At 38.1% G+C, this 24,355-nt stretch overlaps 1 protein-coding gene and 1 non-coding gene across 3 annotated transcripts in view; both read right to left on the reverse strand.

Moving 5' to 3' along the window:
- Window positions 1-24,355, reverse strand: part of AP1G1 (adaptor related protein complex 1 subunit gamma 1) — an 81,186-nt gene that overhangs the window by 9,721 nt on the left and 47,110 nt on the right. For both annotated transcript variants that reach the window (XM_064581186.1, XM_064581187.1), the window contains 14 exons: window positions 20,808-20,903; window positions 20,282-20,362; window positions 19,985-20,083; window positions 17,104-17,159; window positions 15,865-15,978; window positions 12,674-12,814; window positions 11,867-11,921; window positions 7,177-7,299; window positions 6,914-7,003; window positions 6,173-6,300; window positions 4,926-5,030; window positions 4,117-4,258; window positions 3,806-3,932; window positions 39-146 (listed from right to left, as the gene is read on the reverse strand). In XM_064581186.1, coding sequence (XP_064437256.1) covers window positions 39-146; window positions 3,806-3,932; window positions 4,117-4,258; window positions 4,926-5,030; window positions 6,173-6,300; window positions 6,914-7,003; window positions 7,177-7,299; window positions 11,867-11,921; window positions 12,674-12,814; window positions 15,865-15,978; window positions 17,104-17,159; window positions 19,985-20,083; window positions 20,282-20,362; window positions 20,808-20,903 — 1,465 coding nt within the window. The remainder of the gene's footprint in view (window positions 1-38; window positions 147-3,805; window positions 3,933-4,116; window positions 4,259-4,925; window positions 5,031-6,172; window positions 6,301-6,913; window positions 7,004-7,176; window positions 7,300-11,866; window positions 11,922-12,673; window positions 12,815-15,864; window positions 15,979-17,103; window positions 17,160-19,984; window positions 20,084-20,281; window positions 20,363-20,807; window positions 20,904-24,355) is intronic.
- On the reverse strand, window positions 15,495-15,579 carry LOC123856255 (small nucleolar RNA SNORD71). Its single transcript, XR_006793672.1, has one exon. It is a non-coding gene; the product is annotated as a small nucleolar RNA SNORD71 (small nucleolar RNA).

Consider the following 24,355-nt stretch of genomic DNA (forward strand, 5'->3'; position numbering starts at 1 on the left):
CCACCTCTCACAGAGGGTGATAACACCAGTAATCGTACCTGTAGTGATGTCATTGAAAAGAGGCTGTGATGAAAGCCCATCCAACAAGAAGGGGGGCTGGGCTACCTGTGGGACTGAGGCAGGGGCAGGAGTAGCAGCTGGAGCACCTAAATGAAACATTCTGGTGGTAAGTCAATCTTAGCCAGCATGACAAAGCTCACCAAAAATAAATAAATAAATAAATAATAAAAAAAATACAGGAGAAAACTGTTATATCTTAGGTTAAGAGAAGGATTCCTTAAACAAAATGTGAAAAGCATAAACCAGGGGCACCTGGGTGGCTCAGTCAATTAAACATCCCATTTTTGGTTTCAGCTCAGGTCAGGGTTATGAGATCAATCCCCGTGTTGGGTTCCATGCTGAGTGCAGAGCCTGCTTAAGATGCTTTCTTCCCCTCCCACTCTGCCGCTCCCCCTCCTCGCACTCTCTAAATATATATATATTTTTTTTTAAGATTTTATTTATTTGACAGAGAGAGACACACAGCAAGAGAGGGAACACAAGCAGGGGGAGTGGGAGAGGGAGAAGCAGGCTTCCCACTGAGCAGGGAGCCCGATGCGGGGCTCACTCCCAGGACCCTGAGATCATGGCCTGAGCCGAAGGCAGACGTTTAACGGATGAGCCACCCAGGCGCCTCAATAATATATTTCTTAAAAAATAAATAAATAAATAAACCATAAAGAGAAAGAACTAAATATTCAAATACTTTAAAATGAGTAACTTTTATTCATTAAAAAATACTATAATAAAACAGAAAGACAGACCACAGGCAGGAGAAAATGTTTGCTACAAAATAGCAAATGGATGAGTATCCAGAACTATATTTTCTACAAATCAGTAAGAAAAAAAGATAACCCAAGTTAAAATGGTAAGAGATATAAACAAGCAATTCACAGAAGAGGGAACCTTGAACGCCTGGGTGGCTCAGTTGGTTAAGCGACTGCCTTCGGCTCAGGTCATGATCCTGGAGTCCCTGGATCGAGTCCCGCATCGGGCTCCCTGCTCAGCGAGGAGCCTGCTTCTCCGTCTGACCCTCCCCCCTCTCATGTACTCTCTCTCTCAAATAAATAAATAAAATCTTAAAAAAAAAAAAAAGAAAAGAAAACAGCAAAATAAAGAGTGCATTTTAGATTTAAATAGATTTCAAACTACTTATGAAATTATCTGAAAATACACCATTTCAAAAAAGATTAACAAAGTGAATGAAGGCTAAAATCTTTTTTTAAAAATACCCAAGTACAAGAGAAAAAAATGACATATTAGAAGTGAGCAAGAAACGTAAAAATACATATGGCTAAGCAAACCATAAGAAATGTGAACACCACAGCCAAGTGCAGTCAAGCACATTACCAATAAAGTATACAAAGAAATATTCATATAGTTCTCCTAACTTTTATAACTCTAGTAATTTTCCCACAATTTCCATTTTCAAAACAATTTTCAGAAATGCATTCCCATGGAAAATCAGAGGCTACTCAAAATATATAGGCAGCATTATGAGTCCCTAAGCCCCTCAGATTTTAGCTCTTTTCTCCTGTAAAGGAACAATAAGTAGTTTTGGGAAACAACAGAAACTCACTGCTCCAGTTCCCCTAAAAACACACACTAAATTTATTTCCTAATTTCCACTTGCTTAAATGACTATGCATTAGGATATATGACTGTAAGGATGGCTTAAAGAATGTAAAACTCAAAAGTTTAACCTAATAACGAAAATGGGAAAACGCGTTTAAAACACATTAGAATAAGGAAAATTCAGGCTCTTTAACATTTTATCAGTTTGCTTTTTCATGTAACACTAGGAAAGTAAGAAAGTAAAAAGAAAAAAACAAAACACTAGGACCCCCTGATGAGTTAAGATACAAAAGGAATATGCAAAAAAGAAATTCATGTGTAATGCAAAAATATGGATAAATGTAACATTCTCTGTGACTGGAAAAAAAAAAAAATTAACAAAATAATAGGGCCAATCTTTCACCTGTTAGGGTTTTTAAAAAAATGGTAATACAGAATACTTATAACTATACAGTGAAACTGGTAGCCACATGCACTGAGGAAAAAATACAACCTTTACTAAGTGCCTACTATGTGTCCTGCATGTACTGAATAAGTCACCATTCCTCACAAAGAGCTCGTAAGGTAAAGTATTTATCATCCTTTTTAATTTTTTTTTTTTAAGATTTTATTTATTTATTTGAGAGAGAGAGAATGAGAGACAGAGAGCATGAGAAGGAGGAAAGTCAGAGGGAGAAGCAGACTCCCCGCTGAGCAGGGAGCCCGATGCGGGACTCGATCCCGGGACTCCAGGATCATGACCTGAGCCGAAAGCAGTCGCTTAACCAACTGAGCCACCCAGGCGCCCCTTTTTAATTTTTTTTAAAAGATTTTATTTAGGGCGCCTGGGTGGCTCAGTTGGTTAAGCGACTGCTTTCGGCTCAGGTCATGATCCTGGAGTCCCGGGATCGAGTCCCGCATCGGGCTCCCTGCTCAGCGGGGAGTCTGCTTCTCCCTCTGACCCTCCCCCCTCTCATGTGCTGTCTCTCTCATTCTCTCTGTCTCAGATAAATAAATAAAAATAAAATCTTTAAAAGATTTTATTTAGGGGCACCTGGTGGCTCAGTTTGTTGAGCGACTGCCTTCGGCTCAGGTCATGATCTCAAGGTCCTGGGATCGAGCCCCGCGTCGGGCTCCCTGCTCCGCGGGAAGCCTGCTTCTCCCTCTCCCACTCCCCCTGCTTGTGTTACCTCTCTCGCTGTCGCTCTCTCTGTCAAATAAATAAATAAATAATCTTAAAAAAAAAAAAAAAGATTTTATTTATTTGACAGAGAGAGAGAGAGCACAAGCAGGACCAGCAGGCAGAGGGGGAGGGAGAAGCAGGCTCCCCACTGAGCAGGAAGCCCGATGTGGGGCTTGATCCCAGGACCCTGGGATCATGACCCGAGCCGAAAGCTAATGCTTAACTGACTGAGCCACCTAGGTGCCCCCCATCCTTTTTTTATTTTAAAAGATTTTATTTTTAAGTACTCTCTACATCGAAGGTGGGGTCCGACCCACAACCCCAAGACGAAGAGTTGCACACTCTACTGATTGAGCCTGCCAGGCACCTCTCATCCTTACTTTAAACAGAACCAGAAAGACTGAGTAACTTGACCTAAGAATGTAATCTAAAATAAGAGGAAATCCGGGGCACCTGGGTGGCTCAGTGGCCCCTGAGACTGGGCATTGCTTTCAATGAAAAAAAAAACCATTTCTGTACAGAGGTTTTTATCTTTGACCCTCCATCAGCAGGGATGACATTTGAGTGTGGTTCATTCAGAAGCAGCAGAATTAGGTCTGCACCTTGCACTCAGCATCCCTCGTCCCAGCTCCCTTGTGCAGCCAGCAGGCATTTGCCGGGAGCTCCTAGGGTTCAGCATCTGTCATACTATCCGGCCTACAGGATATGGTGGGAGCATCAGTACCGTAACTAAAAGTAAGGGAGGCGAAGGAGTTCTGAGCACCTGCTGAGTGCCAGGCACTGCCCTGAACGTTTCATACACATTATCTCAAGCCTTGCAACAGCCCCACTGCGTAGATTTAAAAACGTGTTCAGAGATGTAAAGTAAGTTGGTCAAGGCCACACAACTACTGTCTCGTGGAAAAAAGTTGTCATTTGTGCCACTACATTGCATTGCCTTCTCCTGATCCAAAATTATTAAAATAGCGCCCCCCCACCCACCCAAAAATGCCCCAGCCAAGGCATTAAATAACTCCAGTCTGGTCTCACCTGTAAGGTTGATGTCTCCCAGCAAATCAAGAAGTTCTCCACCAGCAGACGCTGGTTTGCTCGTAGGTGCAGTTGGAATAACAGGTGTTATGTCATTTCCTCCCAACAAATCCAATAAATCATTGGCCTATACAAGGAAATAATATCTCAATTCATTAGTCATTTGTCTAATCTGCAGCTAAGGCAAAGCTCTTTCAACACTTAAAAATAAGGAAGAGAGCCATCAATCAATCAATCCAGGACTGAAAAGAATCAGTTTATAAGGAACTATAAGATAATGAGGATTCCCAGATAAGCAAGTGAAAAGCTACCTGGCTGGTGGGCTGTGGCCCAGAGGGTGGTGGTTTGGTCTCTAGTGGAGCTGGTTCTGTCTCTCCATTTGTCTGCACAATCTCAGTAGGGCCATTTGTGGTCACTTTTTCCATGACAGGCATTCTCTCAAGGAGGGCAGACCTGGAAGAATCTGAAGTGGTTAAATTCTAGGCAGTTAACCTAGATTCCCTACCCAAGACAATCACTGTTACTACACTGGTGTCAAACATGGACAGCCATCTCCCCTCCCCACCCTGTAACACACACACGAAAATAGAAGGTAGATTACAAGAATACATGACCTAAATTCCTGGCTGGATTAAGGACGGGTAAGAAACCCTGAATAGACAAACTGTCCACCTAAATCCCAAGAGACTGGGATTTCTTGGTGGTAGAAAAATTGGAATGAAAGAAAGGTAAATAAGTAGGTATTAACAATTTCCAATTAAGAAGACACTGCATAAAAGAAGTGGAAAAAAGAACATGCATCACAAAGTTAAACACTGGAATGAGATTCTCTTGAAAAAACACAACTCCCACTTCTTAACCAAATAAAACGGAAAATGAAGCAAACACTTCATACCAAAAGAAAGGGGAGAAGGTGAATGAGAGGACACAGGTATCTTAAGTCTTTACAGGGCAGGCAGAATAGGAGATGGACAAATAAAAGCAGTCAAGCAATTAGGACTAAATAGAACTGTGATGTCCAGTTAATAAAGCACAAGGAATGAGTCTCCTTTGCGGATTATCATGACAATGTGTTCAGGGCACTAACAGCCACAGGCACTGCTTAGCTTCTTTCACTTACCTCATATGGTCATATTTCTTAAAAAGTGCATTATATTCTACCGCCCTCTGCTGGAGTTCCACATCAATGCTGCTTCCATAGATGGAAACCACTTTCTTAATTCGGCTTTGGGATAAAATGACAAACAAATTCAAATACCCAAAAGAAAGTTCATAAACAAGCAGAGAGAATAAACAAACCAGAGTTTTCTGGTTAAAAATCTGAAATACTCCTCTTTCCTTAATTTACATATCTTTTCAAAAACAAAACACCTCTCTTTTGTCTTCTTTCATCCAACATATACCTCAACACCATCATTTACCACTATACTTGTCCTAATTGTGGGGTGCCTGGGTGGCTCGGTCGTTAAGTGTCTGCCTTCGGCTCAGGTCATGATCCCAGGGTCCTGGGATCAAGAGCCGCATGGAGACCCGCATCGAGCCCTGCACTGAGCCCGGCATCAGGCTCCCTGCTCGGCGGGAAGCCTGCTTCTCCCTCTCCCACTCCCCCTGCTTGCGTTCCCTCTCTTCCTGTGTCTCTCTCTGTCAAATAAATAAATAAAATATTAAAAAAAAAAAACAAAAACCTGTTCTAACTGTAATGCTAGATTTTGTCTGTTAAATGTCCCATACCCCAAAATTTGCTAGAAAAAACTACCAATTATTAATTTGTTACAAAAGAAGTGTGTAATGTTCATTCTCTTAACAACTTTAAAATAAGCTTTTATCAACAAAGGGTTACTACCTGACAACAAATTCTTCTAGTTCACAATTTAAAGAGTTAATAAAAAATACAATTTTTCACAGGGCCTTACAGAAAGTCTAAGAGAACTAAGTCTGCCTTAAATATGCCTGGCTGGGAAACTAATCCAATTGACTTTTATCCAAAATAGTGAAGAGAATTTAAACATTTAACCACTAAAACCTTTGTGATTTTCTTCCTCTTCAGAATCTCAAAATATTATAATAAACCAGAACCCTTATAATAGTGAAATAACTTTTCTACTTTAAAAAAGAGAAAAGGCATTAGAAATCAGATTTTAAAAACATAACTTTTTACCTTCAAAATAATAAATGGTGGCGTGTGAGGATAAGAGGGAGCAAAGTATAGATAAAATAAGGATGAACCATTAATTAATTATTACTGTGGAATAATGGTATGTATAATTCATTTTACTATCCTATTTTTGCATTTGCTTGAAATTTTCCATAACAAAGTTTTTAAAAATTACAAATAACATGTCCATCCTACTTTTTCTCCATACTCACTTTACTGTACAGGTGAATCGAGTAGAAAGCTTCATAATTGCAGTGAGGGCATAACCTCGGGTCACAGAGGTGGACATATTAGAGATTAAGACACTTTCTAAAATATCCAACACTTCATCTTCCGTTACCTGGTGAGGCAAAAAAATGTAGGATGAATTCTAACATAAATATCTAAATCTGATATCAAGTTACAGGATGCCACCAAAAAGACAACCCTACCATCATTACCAAAACTTCTAACACAATCTGTGCTTTGTCATGGTAACTGTCCAAGCTGATCCATCAATCAGAAGCAGGTAGGACGGAGGTTTAAAAAAAAAAAAAAGAGTGGAAAATACCCAGTGAGGGCTGAGAGACACATTATATTAGTTTCAAGAGGCAGAAGGAAGAAAAAAAAAGGATAAATAGATTCAAGTGTTATTGCCACAACTTCTCCTAAAGCCAGTCTTTTAATAAGCAAATGCAGACACATATATGTCTCATTCTTCTTATCAAGCCACAGGGTAGGAGAAACAATCTATTTCAGTCTGATGAGGTGAGAAGTAGGTCTGCAGATGGTTTTAAAATCTCACATAGGGCTAGTAAGTTCCATCTCAAAAACTCACAAGTTTCCCAATATAATTCTGGCATTAACTTCTTTAACAGGTTTTCAAGGAATCAACCTCAACTCCTCATTAAACACTATACTCCTATGACCAAAAAAGCTATTTTCTCCCCTCCTGAAAGAGTAACAAAGGGTACCTGAATAGGTTCTTCCTCTTCGCACTGGCCTGATACAAGAAGATCTCCATATTCACCTATACACCATGCAGCCACTTGTACCAAAGGTTGCTGTCAAAAGAAAGTCATCATTTGTCCAAGGCTTTTAATCCTTGCAAGGATTAATGAAAATCACAGGTCATTGAATCATAAAGGTCAAAATCAAGGCACATCTAGAGTGTTAGTAATAAGAACACACCAGGAACATAATGGGTAATTTCCCCACCAAAGCAGAAAGTACCTACTTGAGAATAATCACCAAGAATTGCTTTGTACAAGCGCTGGACAGTATAGGCATGCATCTCCACACTATTGGTTATTAACTGGATCAAGTTGGGGACTGCGTCATCACGAACATAGCTTCCTGCCTAAAAGGAAATGCAGTTACCCTTAGAAACATACTGTAATGCTAAGAAATGTTAGCTATTGCTTTTATTCAAAGGAGACTACTACAAAGCATCCTCAAAGCTAAAGCTGGTTCCAATTCTCAGGTTTATATGCCCCTCAAACTTCAAAGTCTTACTTATTCAAATGACTGACTTCTCATTTAAATGAATATCCAAGTTTTTTATTTTATAAAAAATTAAAAAGTCTCCTTTGTCAAAGTAAAAGTAAAATATAAAGGACCTTTATACATTTGAGTAGAAAAGAAAGGCCTTTTCTACTCAAAACAGATTAGGTTTGAGATTTCAAAAATTTAAGAAGTACATTCACTGGGAACTTAATTACAACAACCTCTCCCTTCTCACAACTCCCCAACACAGTTAAAATCATATGGGCTACTTATAAAAGCCACATTTACTCTGGGGGACGGAGAGGGTCATCAACAGTCCAAAAGGGCGGCATTTTTTTTAATTTCTTTTTTAAAGATTTTATTTGAGAGAGAGAGAGAACATGTGCACGCACGCACGAGCAGAGGGATGGGGCAGAAGGAGAAGGAGACTCCCTGCTGAGCAGGACCCTGGAATCATGACCTGAGCCGCAGGCAGATGCTTAACCGAATGAGCCACCAAGGCACCCCCAAAAGGGCAATATTCTAAATAAGAATTAAATAAATAGTAACCTTTTTAAAACTTCATTTAAAACATCAGACTGTCCTTTAAAAACTAGAGTTTATAAAAATTACAGAACCATTTGTCCCAGAAACGGGAAATATTTTGTATTTAATCATCCACACTTTAAAAACAAAAACAAACCTGGTCTCTTTAATGTCCTCTTGACGAGTAGAATCTGAGATAATATTTGCAACCATGGAACAAAGTAAAGCTATCTAACCTATGAGGAAACTAAATCTTGGCCTTGTCAGAGAATTATGATAACCAAGCTGTGTAAGACATATAAACAGTGGAACCTGTGACTAGTATCAGCCCATCTTGATCAAGCTCCCATTACTGGACAGAGGAGCAGATCTGATTTACAAGAATGAGACCAAGAAAAAGGAAAAAGAAAAGAAGAAAGAGAAACAGAAAGAGAAAAAGAAAAAACCCTAGGTGATTGGGATACCTACTCCTGCTAAAAAAACACAAAGCCAGAGAGAGAAGTTTGGGGAAATGGTCAAAGAGGAATGCAGAGAAGCTAAAAAATAAGTAATTTGCTTTACATTCTTCTTCCCTAATGGGAAAAAGCAGTGTTTTATTTATTTATTTTTAAAGATTTTATTTATTTATTTGACAGAGAGAGAGACAGCAAGAGTGGGAACACAAGCAGGGGGAGTGGGAGAGGGAGAAGCAGGCTTCCCGCCGAGCAGGGAGCCCGATGTGGGGGCTCGATCCCAGGACCCCGGGACCATGATCTGAGCCGAAGGCAGATGCTTAACGACTGAGCCACCCAGGCACCCCAAAAAAGCAGTGTTTTAAATAAGAGAAAGCATCAACATGATCTAATTGACATTTATACACCACTTCATCCAACAGCAGAAAACACATTATTCTCAAGTTCAAATGAGAGCTTTATTCTCTCATTATTCTCTGTCTTCACCAAGACAGACAACATTCTGGGCCACAAAAAACATCTCAAATTTATTTTTATTTATTTATTTAAAGTAGGTTCCACATCCAACGTGGGGCATGGGCTCATGACATTGAGATCAAGAGTCACGTGCTCTACCAATGAGACAGCCAGGCGCCCCAGAAACATCTCAAATTTAAAAAAGTAAGTCAGGGGCGCCTGAGTAGTTCAGTCGACTAAGTGTCTGCCTTCCGCTCAGGTCATGATTCCGAGGTCCTAGGATGGAGCCCCATATTGAATTTCCTGCTCAACAGGGAGTGTGCTTCTCCCTCTGCCCCTCCCCCGACTTGTGTTTTCTCTCTCTCTCAAATAAATAAAACCTTTTTTTTTTTTTAAGATTTTTATTTATTTATTTGACAGAGAGAAAGACAGCGAGAGCAGGAACACAAGCAGGGGGAGTGGGAGAGGGAGAAGCAGGCTTCCTGTCGAGCAGGGGGCCCGATGCGGGACTCGATCCCAGGACCCTGGGATCATGACCTGAGCCAAAGGCAGACGCTTAACGACTGAGCCACCCAGGCGCCCTAAATAAAACCTTTTTAAAAATAAATAAATAGGGCGCCTGGGTGGCTCAGATGGTTAAGCGTCTGCCTTCGGCTCAGGTCATGATCTCAGGGTCCTGGGATCGAGTCCCGCATCGGGCTCCCTGCTCCTTGGGAGCCTGCTTCTCCCTCTGCCTTTCTCTCTTGCTCTGTCTCTCATGAATAAATAAAAAAAAAAAATCTTTAAAAAATAAATAAATAAATAAATAAATAAATAGGGGCGCCTGGATGGTTCAAATGGTTAAGCATCTGCCTTCAGCTCAGGTCATGATCTCGGAGTCCTAGGATCGAGCCCCACGTCGGGTCCCAGCTCAGCGGGGAGTATGCTTCTCCCCTCCCTCTGCCTCTCCCCCTGCTTGTGCACTCTCTCTCTCTCTCTCTCAAATGAATAAATAAAAATCTTTAATAAATAAATAAATAAATAAATAAATAAAAGTCATATAGGATTTAACTAGAAACCAGTAACACAAAGGTAGCTAAGAAATCCCAAAATATTTGGAGATTAAACAACTGAAAAACACAGAGATCAAAGAAAATTATAGACCAGTATCTCTCACCAGTATAGATGCAAAAATACTAAAAAATATATTAGCAAATCAAATACAGCAATGTATAAAAAGAACTATACACCAAAACCATGTGGGATTTACTCCAGGTATGGAAGGTTAGTTCAACACTCAAAAATCTATTAATATAATCCAGCACATCAATAGGTTAAAGAGGAAAAACCAGAGGACCATAGTAAGATTATAGAAGTCAACTGGAAAAATGAAAAGTAGGAGCATTAAAAAGAATGGTTTTGATTTTGACAACATTTTTTTTCAAGAGCTCTAATTTTTCTCTTCTTTTAAGCCTTATAAAAACTAAAATGTGTCCAGATTCATAGTTCTTGTTAAAATATAGTTTCCCCATCAGTACATTTATTATTACAAAGTTAATTCAAGTAAACTAGAAAACTAGCGTGTCACAGACAGAATTCCACAGCAACAAATATATATATACACATCATAATTTTAATATCACTCCTTCCTACAGATGTTTCACAACTTCCTTAACCAATGCCCATTTGGAGACTTGTATTTATTTCCAGTTTTCTCCCATTATATATGGGATGGGATGAACATCTTTGTATATACATTTTTGTACACCGGTCCTTTTATTTTTCCAAGATAAATTCCTAAAAAGAGAATTAATGAGTTCAAAGGTACAAACTAGGGGCGCCTGGGTGGCTCAGTCAGTTAAGTGGCCAACTCTTGATTTCCAGAAGTGAACATGGGAAAAAAGGCACCATTTTATACCCAATATGAAGTGGAGAGTACTGCCTATTTCTCTATTTCCTAATCAACACTAGGAATTAGATTAAAAAGTATGACAAGTAAAAAATGATGCCTCCCTTGTAATTTTACCAGTAAGTAAAATTTCTTTACTAGTAAAGGTATTTGTCAATGTTAACTAGCCATTTCTTTCTTCTTTTGTGAAATGTCTGTTGAAATGCCAATTTTTTCATTACAGTGATCTTTCCTATCAATTGTAAATTACTTATAGATTAAAGATATTAACATGCTGTCACATGTTACAGTGTTTTTCCCCCACTTGTCATTTGCTTTTTAACTTTGCAGATCTTTTTCCTTTTGCCTTACAAGTTTTAAATTTTAATGTGATTAAATTTGTGAGTTTCCCTTTATGGTATCTACTTCTGGGACAGCAATTAGACATAGGTAGTTATATTTTCCTTATATGCCACTACACTTTCATTTTGACTGTTAAATCTCTGATCCCTATTAACCAAATGATAAACAGAGAAGCTCCAAAACTCTGGAAGACTGCCAAAGAATATCTTATAAAACCGTAATTTTAAATCCAGAATAAATTTAGTCATTCAAAACCCTCCACTGGCTTCCTATATATATTTTTTTTAAAATTCCAAACTCTTCTAAGGCCCTATATAATCCAGCCCCTGCTTCAGTCCTACCATTCTCTGCCTCTCATGCTACTGGCTTCACTTGCCTTCTTACTGCCTCCAAGCAGGCCACACTTGTTGCCACTCAAGGGCTTTGCAACACTTGCTATTCCCTCAAACCTTTGCATGGCTCCTCATTTCACTGAGCTCTCTCCTCAAGTGTTACCTCCAAGCGACCTGCCCTGACTACTCTACCTAAAAAACTTGGCCCATTGCCCCATATTCCACTCTCCCCTGCCATGACTGGTGCTTCAGTGTTTCTCGTAGTATTTTTTTCTTGCCTAACAGGACAGTACATATTTCCCCATGAATTTCCTATCTCCCCCACTAGAACCAGAATATAAAGCTTCATGAGAACAAGGGATCTGTCTGCCTCATTAATTAGCACATCCTGCACTTAGTGTATGTTGCTAAAAAAACACTACTTACCGTTGTCAGAACACGCATAATTGTGTCTATATGCCACCGTTTGGAAGGTGCATACCTGGGGAAATAATGGCACCAAATGAAACAATTGGAACCTGTGAAGTATTCTGTGCTCAGTGACTTTCAAAAATCCTGTCCTAGTCTTTTTTAGGTTTACTGGTAAAGTGATTACTTTTGGACACATCTTACCTTCAAATCTAGCAGTTACCCCCATTTCAAAGGGTAATGAAATGGTACACAAACTCAGTTGTTTCACATAATAACTGCAATAGGAGTTACTGAGCTGAGACATGGGACTCCATCTCCAGTTTTTCAGAAAACAAATCATAAAGACAAAGCATGAGGACAGAGAAGAAAGAAGAAAAGGGACTGTTCCCAGACAGGACTACAAACTCATTCCCTTAAACTCACAGTGCAGAGAGGAGAAATAACCATACTATTACAGCTGAGGTACTTCTTCCAAAAAGTTTTATACAGAACCACAATTTAGATGCTATGATGCTATTGTTTTTCTATTCTCTACCCAAACCCACAAACAAATGACAAAAGCTTTTTCTAAATTCTCTTCTTCATAGATGAGAAGCTAAAGAACAGATAGAAGAGGAGATTTTATAAAAGTAGGGTTCTTTTTGGGCTTAGCATACTTAAATACTGGCTAGAATGGCCTTCTATGAAGCAAATTTCTAACTGGGAGCCTGAAATAAACATTAGACATTTTAAAGAGGTTTACAACACTTTCCCTATGTTGTAAAGATGCTTTCAAAAAGTTCCAAGCATCTTTTACCAATAAATGTAAAAATTAAATCTTACTTTTCTGCAGCAAGAAAGATTCCAGATGCACAGTCTGCTTTAAATTCTGGCTCACATGAATCCAGAAAATAAAGTAATTCCTTCATCATGCCTCGGATATTATTCCCATTTACCAGGGCAAAACTCAATTCCATTGCACGCCTTGCAGAGGGAAAAAATTTAAAAAAAAAAGTTATGATATTTATAGTGGGAATGAAAGACCCAGGTGTGTTGTCTCTGAACATCAAGTACTGGCAGATGTACCGATGTCCTTCCACAATCTTGTGATCCCAATCTTTGTACACAAGATACCAAAGTTAACAAGGTTAGTTTTAACATTCTCAATCTTCATTCAACACTTTTCTTCAAAAAGCTCTAAAAGATACACTACTTATGACCAAAAATGCATTTTGGGTTCAACAGTCTATGAAGCTGAAATTCAGAATAGTTAAAAGGCTCAAAAAGAGAAGCAACAAAAATTATTACCAAATGATAATACCTCTTTGCATTATTCCTTAAAAATGTGCTAAAGCCACCATGTTCTTTGACTACATCCACTTCTGTCCAAAAATGATGTAACAGTCTACATCAAAAGATATGTAGAAAATTGGAATAAAAACATACCTTGAAGGTATTATGCTAAGTGAAATAAGTCAGAGAAAAACAAATACTGTATGATGTCACTTAACACCTGGAAGCTAAAAAAGTCAAAAGCATAGAAACATATTAGAATGGTAGTTACCAGGGTCTCAGGGGTGGGGGGAAAGGGGAGATATTGATCAAAACTTGTCATAAAATGAGTAAGTTCTGCGGATCTAATGTACAGCATGATAACAATTAATAATAATAAAATGTATTATATACTTGAAAGTTGCTAAGGGAGGGGCGCCTGGGTGGCTCAGATGGTTAAGCGTCTGCCTGCGGCTCAAGTCATGGTTCCGGGGTCCTGGGATCAAGCCCCACGTCGGGCTCCTGGCTCGGCGGGGAGCCTGCTCTTCCCTCTCCCTCTACCTCCCCCCTGCTCATGCTCTCTCTCTGTATCTCTGTGTCTCAAATGAATAAATAAAATCTTTAAAAAAAAAAGAAAAAAGAAAGTTGCTAACTAAGGGAGTAGATCTTAAATATTCTCACCACAAAAAAGAAATGGTAACTATGTGCCATGATACAGGTGTTCACTAATGCCATGGTGGTAACTATTTTACAATATATATCAAATCAATGCACCGAACACCTCAAACTTACACAATGTTTATATGTTAATTTTATCTCAATAAAGCTGGGTGCGGGGGTGGGGGGTGAAAGAGAGAATGAGGGCCATGCAAAGGGAAAAAGGGCATGTGCTATGTGGGCAAATAAGAGTTTCTACAACTGCCTATCAAATTTGGCAACCAAAGCAAAATGGAAATGTTTAACATATAAGTTAGAGAAGATTACTACATATATCTTTTCATATTTGGTCAGTAATTCCAAACATGGTATATAAATTGACTTTCAAAATACCAATCTAATAAGTAAGAAATACTTTCATCTTAGCTAATCTATAAACAACATTCAATCTTTACAGGAATACAATAATAGCTAATTCTTATACAGTGCTTAAGTACTTTATATATAATAATCCAGTTAATCCTGCATAACCCTTTGAAGTGGGTGCTCTATTTTTTTAAGATTTTATTTATTTATTTATTTGAGAGAGAGACAGAATGAGTGGTGGGGAGGGGCAGAGGGAGAGAGAGAGGGAAAGAGGGAGGGGGAGAGAGAGAGAGAGAGAGAGAGAGAGAAGCAGGCTCCCCGCTGAGCAGGAAGCCCAATGAGGGGCTCGACACCAGGACCCAGAGGTCACGACCTAAGCTGAAGGCAGAGGCTTAATGAACTGAGCCAAACAGACGCCCCTGAAGTGGGTGCTCTTGTATTTGCATTTTATATATGGGACAACCGAGGCAGAGAAAAGTTAAGTAACCAAACCAATTTTAATAAAGACAGAGCCAAAATGTGAAATGAGGCATTCGGGCTCCAAAGTCTGAGCTCCTAGTGTTAAATAGCCTGTCAAGGAGACACAGGTTTTACTTTTGAAATGCAAAGCCAAGTCATGAGCAACAGAGTCAACATAATAGGAGTCAGAAGGTCTAATTTCTATTCCCAGGTCTGCCCTGTACAGGGGTAGGTTTAGAGGAAATAATTTGATTCCTATGGGACTATATTTTAACTAATTTGTTAAGAGGGGACAGAAGTAATTGTCTTGTCTGTCTCATTGGCTTGCTCTGAGAATCAACTGAGAGGGTACTTATAAATCCTGTGCAAAGCACACTCCCACAAAAAAAAAAATCCTGGGGCGCCTGGCTGGCTCAGTTGGTGGAGCATGCGACTCTTAAAGGGTTGTAGGTTTGAGGCCCACGTTGGGTACAGAGATCACTTAAAAATAAAATCTTTAAAAGAAAAATTTTTTTAATTAAAAAAAAAATCCTGTGCAAAGCACTAGATGAGTTATTGTTGCTGAGTTTAGGTCTGTCTTTAGATTGCTCATGCACTTAGCATCTGCTCTCTGCAAATAAAAGGAACCCAGTTATCAATAGATATTTGTTAAATGAATGGTTTCAGAGATCATTTCAAATCTAATTTATTCTGGATTTGAACAAACAACCACAGTTCACTGAGGCCAACTATAACTAGGTTTTACAAACATCTCCAGTTCTTCCAATAGATTCAGTAGAGTTACTCCATCAGGGTAAAGAATTTATGCCTTTTCAAAGTGCTATCTGCTGCCTAACGGTCATTCCTAGATGCACTGTTCTAAAAACCACAGCTGCTTCTAGTATCTTGGGGCGTAAGTACTGTGAGAAAACGTGTGCTGTCAGCAATTGAGTTTCAGCATTGTGATAAAACACTTAGCCGATGGATCACTCCGCATTTTCATCCTCCAGCACACAGAGCACAGTACCTCTGTTAAACAGACTTCTCCCCAGCTTATCTGTCCCTGTTTGTTTATCAAAGAACCAAGGACAACTTTAATGTGCACTTCAGTATTCCTTATTGGCCTCCTTCACTGACCTAACCTTCTCCCTGCCAATCCTTTCTTAAAAAGGATTTACTCAGCAGAGTTCATCTGTGAAAATAATGACTAAATAAAAACAAATGGCAACATTCTCATTCTCAGAACTATTATGAAGTTATCAGGTGGGGGGTGTTGCAGAGAACTATCAATAATCTGTTACCGTTTTATTGAGACATCCAAATCTTTTAAACAGTCCACGATTGTGCTTCTGTGCCTCTGTACTGCATTATGATCTGTCTGCACAGTCTTCAACAAAGATGTCAAAGCTACGTATCTGGATGAAATGAAGTTGCAGAAGATAGAATTAAAATGTAAAATTCAGGATAGTTCTTCTCTACATAAATAATGACAAAGAAGATGTCTAATGACTAAATATTTTTAAATATTTAAAAGACAAGACCGAATTAGAGAGTATAATGGGTAACATCTTAAAGGCATAAAAGACACACTAATCTTAAGTAGTAGTAACCAGGAGAATTTAGATTTGCATTCATGGTCAAGTCCATTTAAACTTCTAAAAGTGACTGATTCCATTCTTCCAAATTCTTCCAAGTAGTACAATAAAATAAACATATAGTATGCCTTTCCTTAGCCCCAAAATGCAAGAGGAAATGATTCCAATGTTACCATTTGTATTTTCTTTGCTTTTATTTGATACTGGTACCCAAACTGCCCCTATAAAAATATGAGTTTAAGATTCAAGTATTTAGAAATTCTTTTGGAAGGAGGAGATAATTCAGGGTACCACAGTGATTATTTACACATTTTTAAATGCTCACATGATAAGAAAGAACATTTTCTCCTGATTAAAACAGGAAAAAGAGCAAGCAGGATATACTACACGAAGGAAAATAACAAAAGAAAATACTGATAAATTCATCTACTTAAAAAAATTAGCTGGAGTTCACAAACACCTTCCAGGTTTGCAATGCAAAATGTATTTTTCTTAATTTGGAGCAGAGGTCAGCAAGCCACAGCCTCTACCTACAAGACTCTATAGCCCTCTGCTGTGTGGTTCTATAAATGAATTTTTATTGGAACACAGCCACTCATCAATTACATAGTCTATGACTGCTTTCATACCAAGATGCAGAGTTTTGAACAGTTGCCACAGAGACCCTAAGGCCCACAGAGCCTAAAATATTGACCATCTGGTCCTTCACAGAAAACGTTTGCTGACTCCTACTGCTGACAGTGTAAAACAAAGTAAAAGTTAAGTCATGAGGCAAATCCTCAAATTCTTTACAAAACAGTAGTTTTAAGACCAGACTAAAAATAAAAACCCTGAGTTGAAGTTCTAGATAAGTCACTCAAATACATGTGCAATCTTAAGCAAAGTCACTCTTGAAAACACTGAGTTTGTAATACCAAGATACAAGATATTTTCCAGTTGACTTACCTAATATTCTTGTCATTGTTCAATAAGAAACGACCCAGGATGTTTATGGCTAGGACCTAAGGGGAAATAGCATAGGTTAAAATCTAAGAAAATTAAACATTTATGTTAAGGATCACCTCCTGGCCTCTGATGGTGTAAACTATTTAAAAGTGATAGTTGTTATTTCTATAGATAGCTAGCAAAAAACAAAACTAAAATCTGAAGGCAAGCTCATAAAATCATATTCTATATCAAAAGTAATTGCTGGAAGATTATGTTTTAAAGTTTTTATATTGTTAGTGGAAGAATAATATTGGCACAGCCTCACTGGAGAAAAATCTGGCAATAATTATAATTATTTTTAACATCTCCTCTGCTTCAACAATTCCACTTCTAGAAATTCATCTGAAAAACACACTTGTACATATGCACACGAATCTACTGCAACACTACCTGTAATCACAAATGACTGGAGATATCCTAAGTGTCCATTAATAGCAAATTTGCTAAGTACACTATGGCACATCCACACAATGGAATATCATGGAGACATTAGGATTCTGACATATGCTACAACATGGATGAGCCTTGAAGACATTATATTAAGTGAAATAAGCCAGCTACAAAAGGACAATATTCTATGATTATACTTATATGAGGTATCTAGAAGAGTCTAATTCAGAGACAGAAAGTAGAATGATGGTTGCCAGGCACTGGAGGTAGGGAATAATGGAAAGTTATTGTTTAATGTTAATGGGTATACAGTTTCAGTTTGGGAAGACAAAGAAGTTCAGAAGATAAATGGTTGTGCTGATTGCAAAACAATGTGAATGTACTTAATGTCACTGAACTACAGACTTAAAAATGGTTAACTTTTATATTACGTATATTCCACCATCATTTTTTTTTTTAATGGGGATGGTCTCTATACATGAATATGTACTAGCTCCAAGATAATATTAGGTGAAGAGAGTAAGGTGCAGGACAATATATATGATATGTTATCATTTTGCTTGAAAAGGAGGAAGAGGAAGAGAACTAACCTAAATTACTTTGGTTAAGTTATCTGGATACTATGGAATGTTAAAAACAAAAAGAACTGTATACATTTAAATACTGGACTGTATTTGGTAAATCTGTTTCTTACAAGGCTATGAGCTAGCAATTCTTATACCATTAGGTGATTGAAAGGATAAATTCATGAGGGGGAATGAGGAAAAAATGAGGCAAATAGAAAAGTATCACTGGAACACCACCCTGTAACTACCGCAGACAAGATTCTCTGATGGATACTACAATGGGTGGGCAAAAAGTCTGAGAAGAGGAAATTTGCATAGTCTCAAACTGTCTCCCTCAAACTACTTTTATTTAATTTTTTTTTTAAAGATTTTATTTATTTATTTGAGAGAGAGAATGAGAGAGAGAGAGCACATGAGAGGGGGGAGGGTCAGGGGGAGAAGCAGACCCCCTGCTGAGCAAGGAGCCCGATATGGGACTCGATCCCGGGACTCCAGGATCATGACCTGAGCCGAAGGCAGTCGCTTAACCAACTGAGCCACCCAGGCGCCCTCAAACTACTTTTAATTACAAAGGAAAAAATAACAACTTTACAGTGGAGACACACAATAGACACCACCTTAACCAAATGACCAAGGTTAATATCACCAGTAATGAGACAAATAGATTAGCATGTACCTCCTGATAGGATACTAAGACAGGCACATCACTTCTGCGGTGGTCTTGCCAAAAAACCATAACCTCAATTTAATTATGAGAAAATATCAGAAAGAGCCAAATTGAGGGACATTCTACAAAGTAACTGATCAGTACTCTTCAAAAGTGTCAAAGTCATGAAAGATACGGAAAGAGAGGAACTGCCACAGATTGGAGGACACTAAGGAGACATGACAATTAAATGCAAAGTGGGATCAAGGATCGGCTCCTCAAACAGAAAAATGGCAGAAGTAGAAAAACTGGTGAAATCTAACTAAATTCTATAGTTTAGTACAGTACCAATATTAACTTCTTAGTTTTGATAATTATCTCTAGTTACACACCATGTTAATATTAGGGGAAACTGAGTGAAGGGTATATGGGAACTCTAAACTATTTTTGCAACTTTTCTGTAAGTCTAAAATTATTACCAAAAGTTTCAAAAAGTGGGGAAAAGAAGAAATACAGATGTACAGACACAATTTTTAATTTCTGAAAAAATACATGAGAAAAGGATAACCATATTCCCCACTAGAAGAATGTGAAAGCTACAGGCAAACATTTCTCTCCCTACATACCTCTGGTACTGTTTTAGTTTTTTTACTTTAAGTGTTCATTTCTTTAAAAAACAAACAAACAAAAAACCACACACAAATATTTAAGAAAAACAAATGAACTCAAATAAGATGTCTTGTTTGGAGTGATGGATACAATTCAAATCATGGCTCTAATAAAAGCTTATTTTGAAATGTTTCCTTCACCCAACAGTATCTGTATTATCTAACTATACCTAAGAGCTTCCAAGCTTTATTATAATCAATATTAAAAACCTTCAATGGAGGGAATGATGCTTCTGATACCAAAACACAGCATTATACATTCTGCACGAAATTTCCAAATGCAATTCATTTCTAAAGTACTCAAGTGGGGCGCCGGGGTGGCTCAGTCGTTAAGTGTCTGCCTTCGGCTCAGGTCATGATCCCAGGGTCCTGGGATCGAGCCCCGCACTGGGCTCCCTGCTCGGCGGGAAGCCTGCTTCTCCCTCTCCCACTCCCCCTGCTTGTGTTCCCTCTCTCACTGCGTCTCTCTCTGTCAAATAAATAAAATCAAAAAAGGAAAAAGAAAGTACTCAAGTCTAAGTTATTTATTCTAATTGAAATGTTTAGGGAAAAGATTAAAAAAGACTTACTCGCAGTCCACTCTCTGACTTAATATCCATGATAGTCAAAACCGTTTCATAAAGAATAGCATTTCCTACATTTTTACTAGTCTCCGTATTTGTGGCAACCTGAAAAGTCACAAGAGAGCAGTACATAAGTGATAAAACAATACTTCCGAAAAATATCCAGAGGTAACAAGAGACATTTTGTGAATGATTACAGCCACCGATGAGGAAACACAAATAAATACTGCTCTAACCACCATCGTTCTGCTCCCCACTACACTAAAATGAAGATTTAATATAATGCAGATTAAGTCTACTCACCTGTGCTAATATATCATTCATAGCTTCACTTGAGTCATCATCATTTCGTCCTAAAATTCTTAATAACCGCAAAATTCGTACCTAATGTGCAAAACATGATTAGTTTCAACAAATTATGCCTGGCACAAAGGAACTTACTTGGTAACTTAAATGAAGTCTCAGATCTCATGAGAAATGTCAAGATTCAAAGAGAAGAATTTTAAACCTTATCTTTAGAGAAGTAATAAATACTTCTATGTCTGAATGAAGTAGAGACAACCCACACTTTGTCACTCCACAGCTAAAGGATACCACCACCTACAGAGCTATACTATATTGATAAGTCTCTATGCAATCGCTATTACACATTACAACTATAATTTTATTCTATTAATCCAGTACAGAACTGTATCACTATTCACTTATTATTGTAATTCGTTTAATCAGTTAACTACCAAATTTCTACTGACACAAACTTAAAGAGGAAAGAAACAATCTATTCCAAAGGTATTAAATTAATTTCTCCAAAATTTTCTTTCAACCTCACCTGCAAAAAGGGGTCACTGATACCAGAAACATCATGTTCTGGTGAATATCCCGACATGATGAGGTTCTTTAGAATACGAACTAACTGGGGCACAAGCTGCAAAGAAAGATGCATCAAAAAACAGTGAACATCAAAGAATTTCTCATGAATAGACAAGTAATTTGGCTTTAAAAAAGGGTGCAAGGGTCTGAATCCAAGAAAATTCTATTGATACCATATGCTGGTATAATGCTGATGGTTGATAAATACAACTTAGGAGTACTTAGGCCACGAACTCAAGAAGGAATATGTATTTTACCTGAATTAAAAACTAATGACTTTTTTATTCCAGAGTTATATATGCAAAAATACTACAAATAACAGGAGGTCAGAAAGCCTATGGGAACCAAGTCAAACAGATGCCTACAGGCCGTACTGCATATCTACTCCTACAGAATTTGACATACTTAGGTAACACAAACATGTTCGATTTTTATCCATTCAAACATTTGGATATAAAACGTTATCACCAAAAATACTGGTGATCTTATTAAAATTACAGTTTTAAAATACACTATCTCAAACAGAGAAAAAACTTCTTTCCTCTGAGGACAGGGCTAGTTATATTCTTTTCCAACAAATAACAGGGAATACAAAAGCCTCCAACATTGACCAAATGGAAGAACACATGAAAAATTATATTTTTCACCTTAAGAAGATACCAGGCCATGAATAATTTCCTCTCCCTATTCTTAACTCATAAGATACAATTTTTGGTAAACTTTTATTTCAGCACTTAATTATACACACTTTGTTGCCTGCTTTCTTGTCTCATCTTGGTACTGAAACCATACATTCCTTATGGTCAGAATTCCCTTCTTGTCCTTCCTTTACTTTGTCCATTAGAGTCATAACAAATAGTAGAGGCAATTTTATGGCTAAGCTAAACTTTAAAATACTTTATTTTTTAAAAATGCTTTAAATATTATCATTCATTTCATTCTGTTGATCAAGCACTTAATCTTAAACCCTATTCCAAAACATGTGCCACAATGGGAGCTTTTCCAGGCTCCAACTAAAAACTCAATTTAGCTACATAAACAACTCTAATCACCTAAAATTAAGAAAACAAGTGTCCAAAGTGAAGGAAATGGTATCTCTTTTGGAGGCAATCAGAACAGCCCCAACCAATTTGCTGCAACTCAATTACTTTTTCTCACTGTGTTCTGGCTCTATTCCTCCTTATGCCTCAACTCTAAAGGGGGATCAAGAGTGAAACAAAGGCCAAGGTATGCCCGAGGAATGCACTCACAACATTGAGGCCACTTTTAAATATGAGAACATAATCTGTATGAATTTAAAGAAGTTTGGCCATAACACTTCAGAATTAAGTGATTCATAAGCCATTTTAAAAAAATTCTAACTTGGACAACTCCAAGATTAAAACAAACCTAGGTTATGCTGACCTGTAAATTCTAAACAGAATCCCCATTAAATCTGTCAACTGTGGGCAGATTTAGACTTGAGAATAATATAAATTTGTAAACTGCTTTAAAATGTAATAAAGCCGGGAGGGCGTCTGGGTGGCTCAGTCGTTAAGCGTCTGCCTTCGGCTCAGGTCATGATCCCAGGGAGCGGGAAGAGAAGAGAAGCGGGAAGCCTGCTTCTCCCTCTCCCCGCTCCCCCTGCTGGTGTTCCCTCTCTCGCTGTGTCTCTCTCTGTCAAATAAACAAATAAAATCTTAAAAAAAAAAAAAAAAAAAGGTAATAAAGTCGGGATCACCTAGTTACCAAGTTCTGCACAAAAAGTGGCTCACCCTGCATACGTCCCAATGGCCTCCTTTTTTGTACTATACATATCCCTGATTATTTGTTTAATCTGATTTCTTGGAGAAGTCTTTTTTCCTTGGGCTAATAAATTCAGAAATTTTTTTATTCACTGACAAAAGACCAGCACACCACATAAAATTGTCCTGGGACAAAAGGCACAAATGTCTAAATGTTTAACATACAAATCCTTGGGACCCAGCTTTATTTTTCAGACAAAAATGCAAGTCACTAAAACTTATGACAAGACAAACAAAATAAGATGACAAAGGGAAAGGCTGCAGCCATGAAAATCAGTTGATGCCCACCCACTCTACCTCAAAATCCTTTTCATATCCCAAAACTTCCAGGCAAGATTAAGTGCAGGTAAGGGAGAAATAAAAGCTCTAAGTCTGAACTGAGAGCTCAGAAGTACATACAGAGCTTTTTATAAAGTATGAGGTTACCCACACATGGTTCTAAAATATCTACTTCAAAAAGAAGCAATGTTTTGTGCCAAGGCTCCAAACTGATCTGGAATTGCCATCACCAAAGCCACTGGGACACTGTTCAAAGTTTCTCAAGTGAAGATGAAGAAAAGGCAGAGAAGGAGGCTTAGAATTCAGGAAAGGCTGCAACTGAAATCCAAGGCTGACTCTGGAGTGAGGAGTTTAAGTGACAAGACAAAAACTGGACTAGGGAGTTAGCCAAAAATGCTAGAACAAATAACTCATAGTATTAAGCACAGCTTCAGCATTAGTGTATGTTTAAAAGCTACATTTGTGGATGGATGCACAAAAGCTACTAAGGACCTAATGCAGGCATGCACCATCTAAAAGAGAGTTAATTCTTACCTTTTCATTCTAACATACAGCAGGATTCCAAACAGACAACAGGAACAAAACATACAAAGCAAGCATTAGGGACAGATACAGGCCTCATACTATTTTATACAATAATTTAATCAAGACATGAACATCTAAGGAAAAAAAAGCCGAAAAAAGAAGTGCTATTAGAGCCTCATTAGATCTAAAATACAAAGTAAGCCCCATTTATTGAGTTATCAGCACCTTATAAAGGAATTAAACCCATGTAACTACCCAAAACACAGTCTTTCCCAGGCCTCCTTACTACCATCTTCTAAAAGCCAGTGAAGAAAACAAAAATTTCCACTTTAGAACGCTGTAAGAAAAGGAGGGGGGAACTTAAGAAAGCTAGACTTCAGTCACCAGAGTCAACGATCTAAAATGAACAGAAGGTGACCCTGTGTTACATAAAAGTAATGTCAAATTTCACTTTGCAATTTTCACCTTAAAAAAAAAATTACCTGCCTTTAAACACACACACACACGCACACACACCACACACACACAAATTCCTGTTTGTAATTTGACCTCAGGTTACATTTCCTGACTTCAATGTGAAAACCGCAGATAAAGCACATGAGAGATTGGTAGGTCTGTCAACACTGAGGGAAGACTTCTATTATGAACGGAAAACACTGTACTACTGCCAGTTCTTATATACCTAAATCTGGCTTCCAGCCCTACCCACACAGCAGGGCTGGTCAAGTCCTTCATTCAGCTCCATCACTTCCTTTCAAAAGAAAATTCGTAAGTGAGAAAATCATACACTTTTCAGGAAAATAATTTTTCAATCAAGAAAGGCTTAGGTAGGGACGCCTGGGTGGCTTAGTCGGTTGAGCGTCTGCCTTCGGCTCAGGTCGTGATCTCAAGGTCCTGGGATCGAGTCCCACATCGGGCT

This window comes from Mirounga angustirostris, unplaced genomic scaffold (assembly GCF_029215605.1).
Source record: "Mirounga angustirostris isolate CCGP_5_RB_7025 unplaced genomic scaffold, mMirAng1.0.hap1 SCAF_16, whole genome shotgun sequence".
NCBI lineage: Eukaryota > Metazoa > Chordata > Mammalia > Carnivora > Phocidae > Mirounga > Mirounga angustirostris.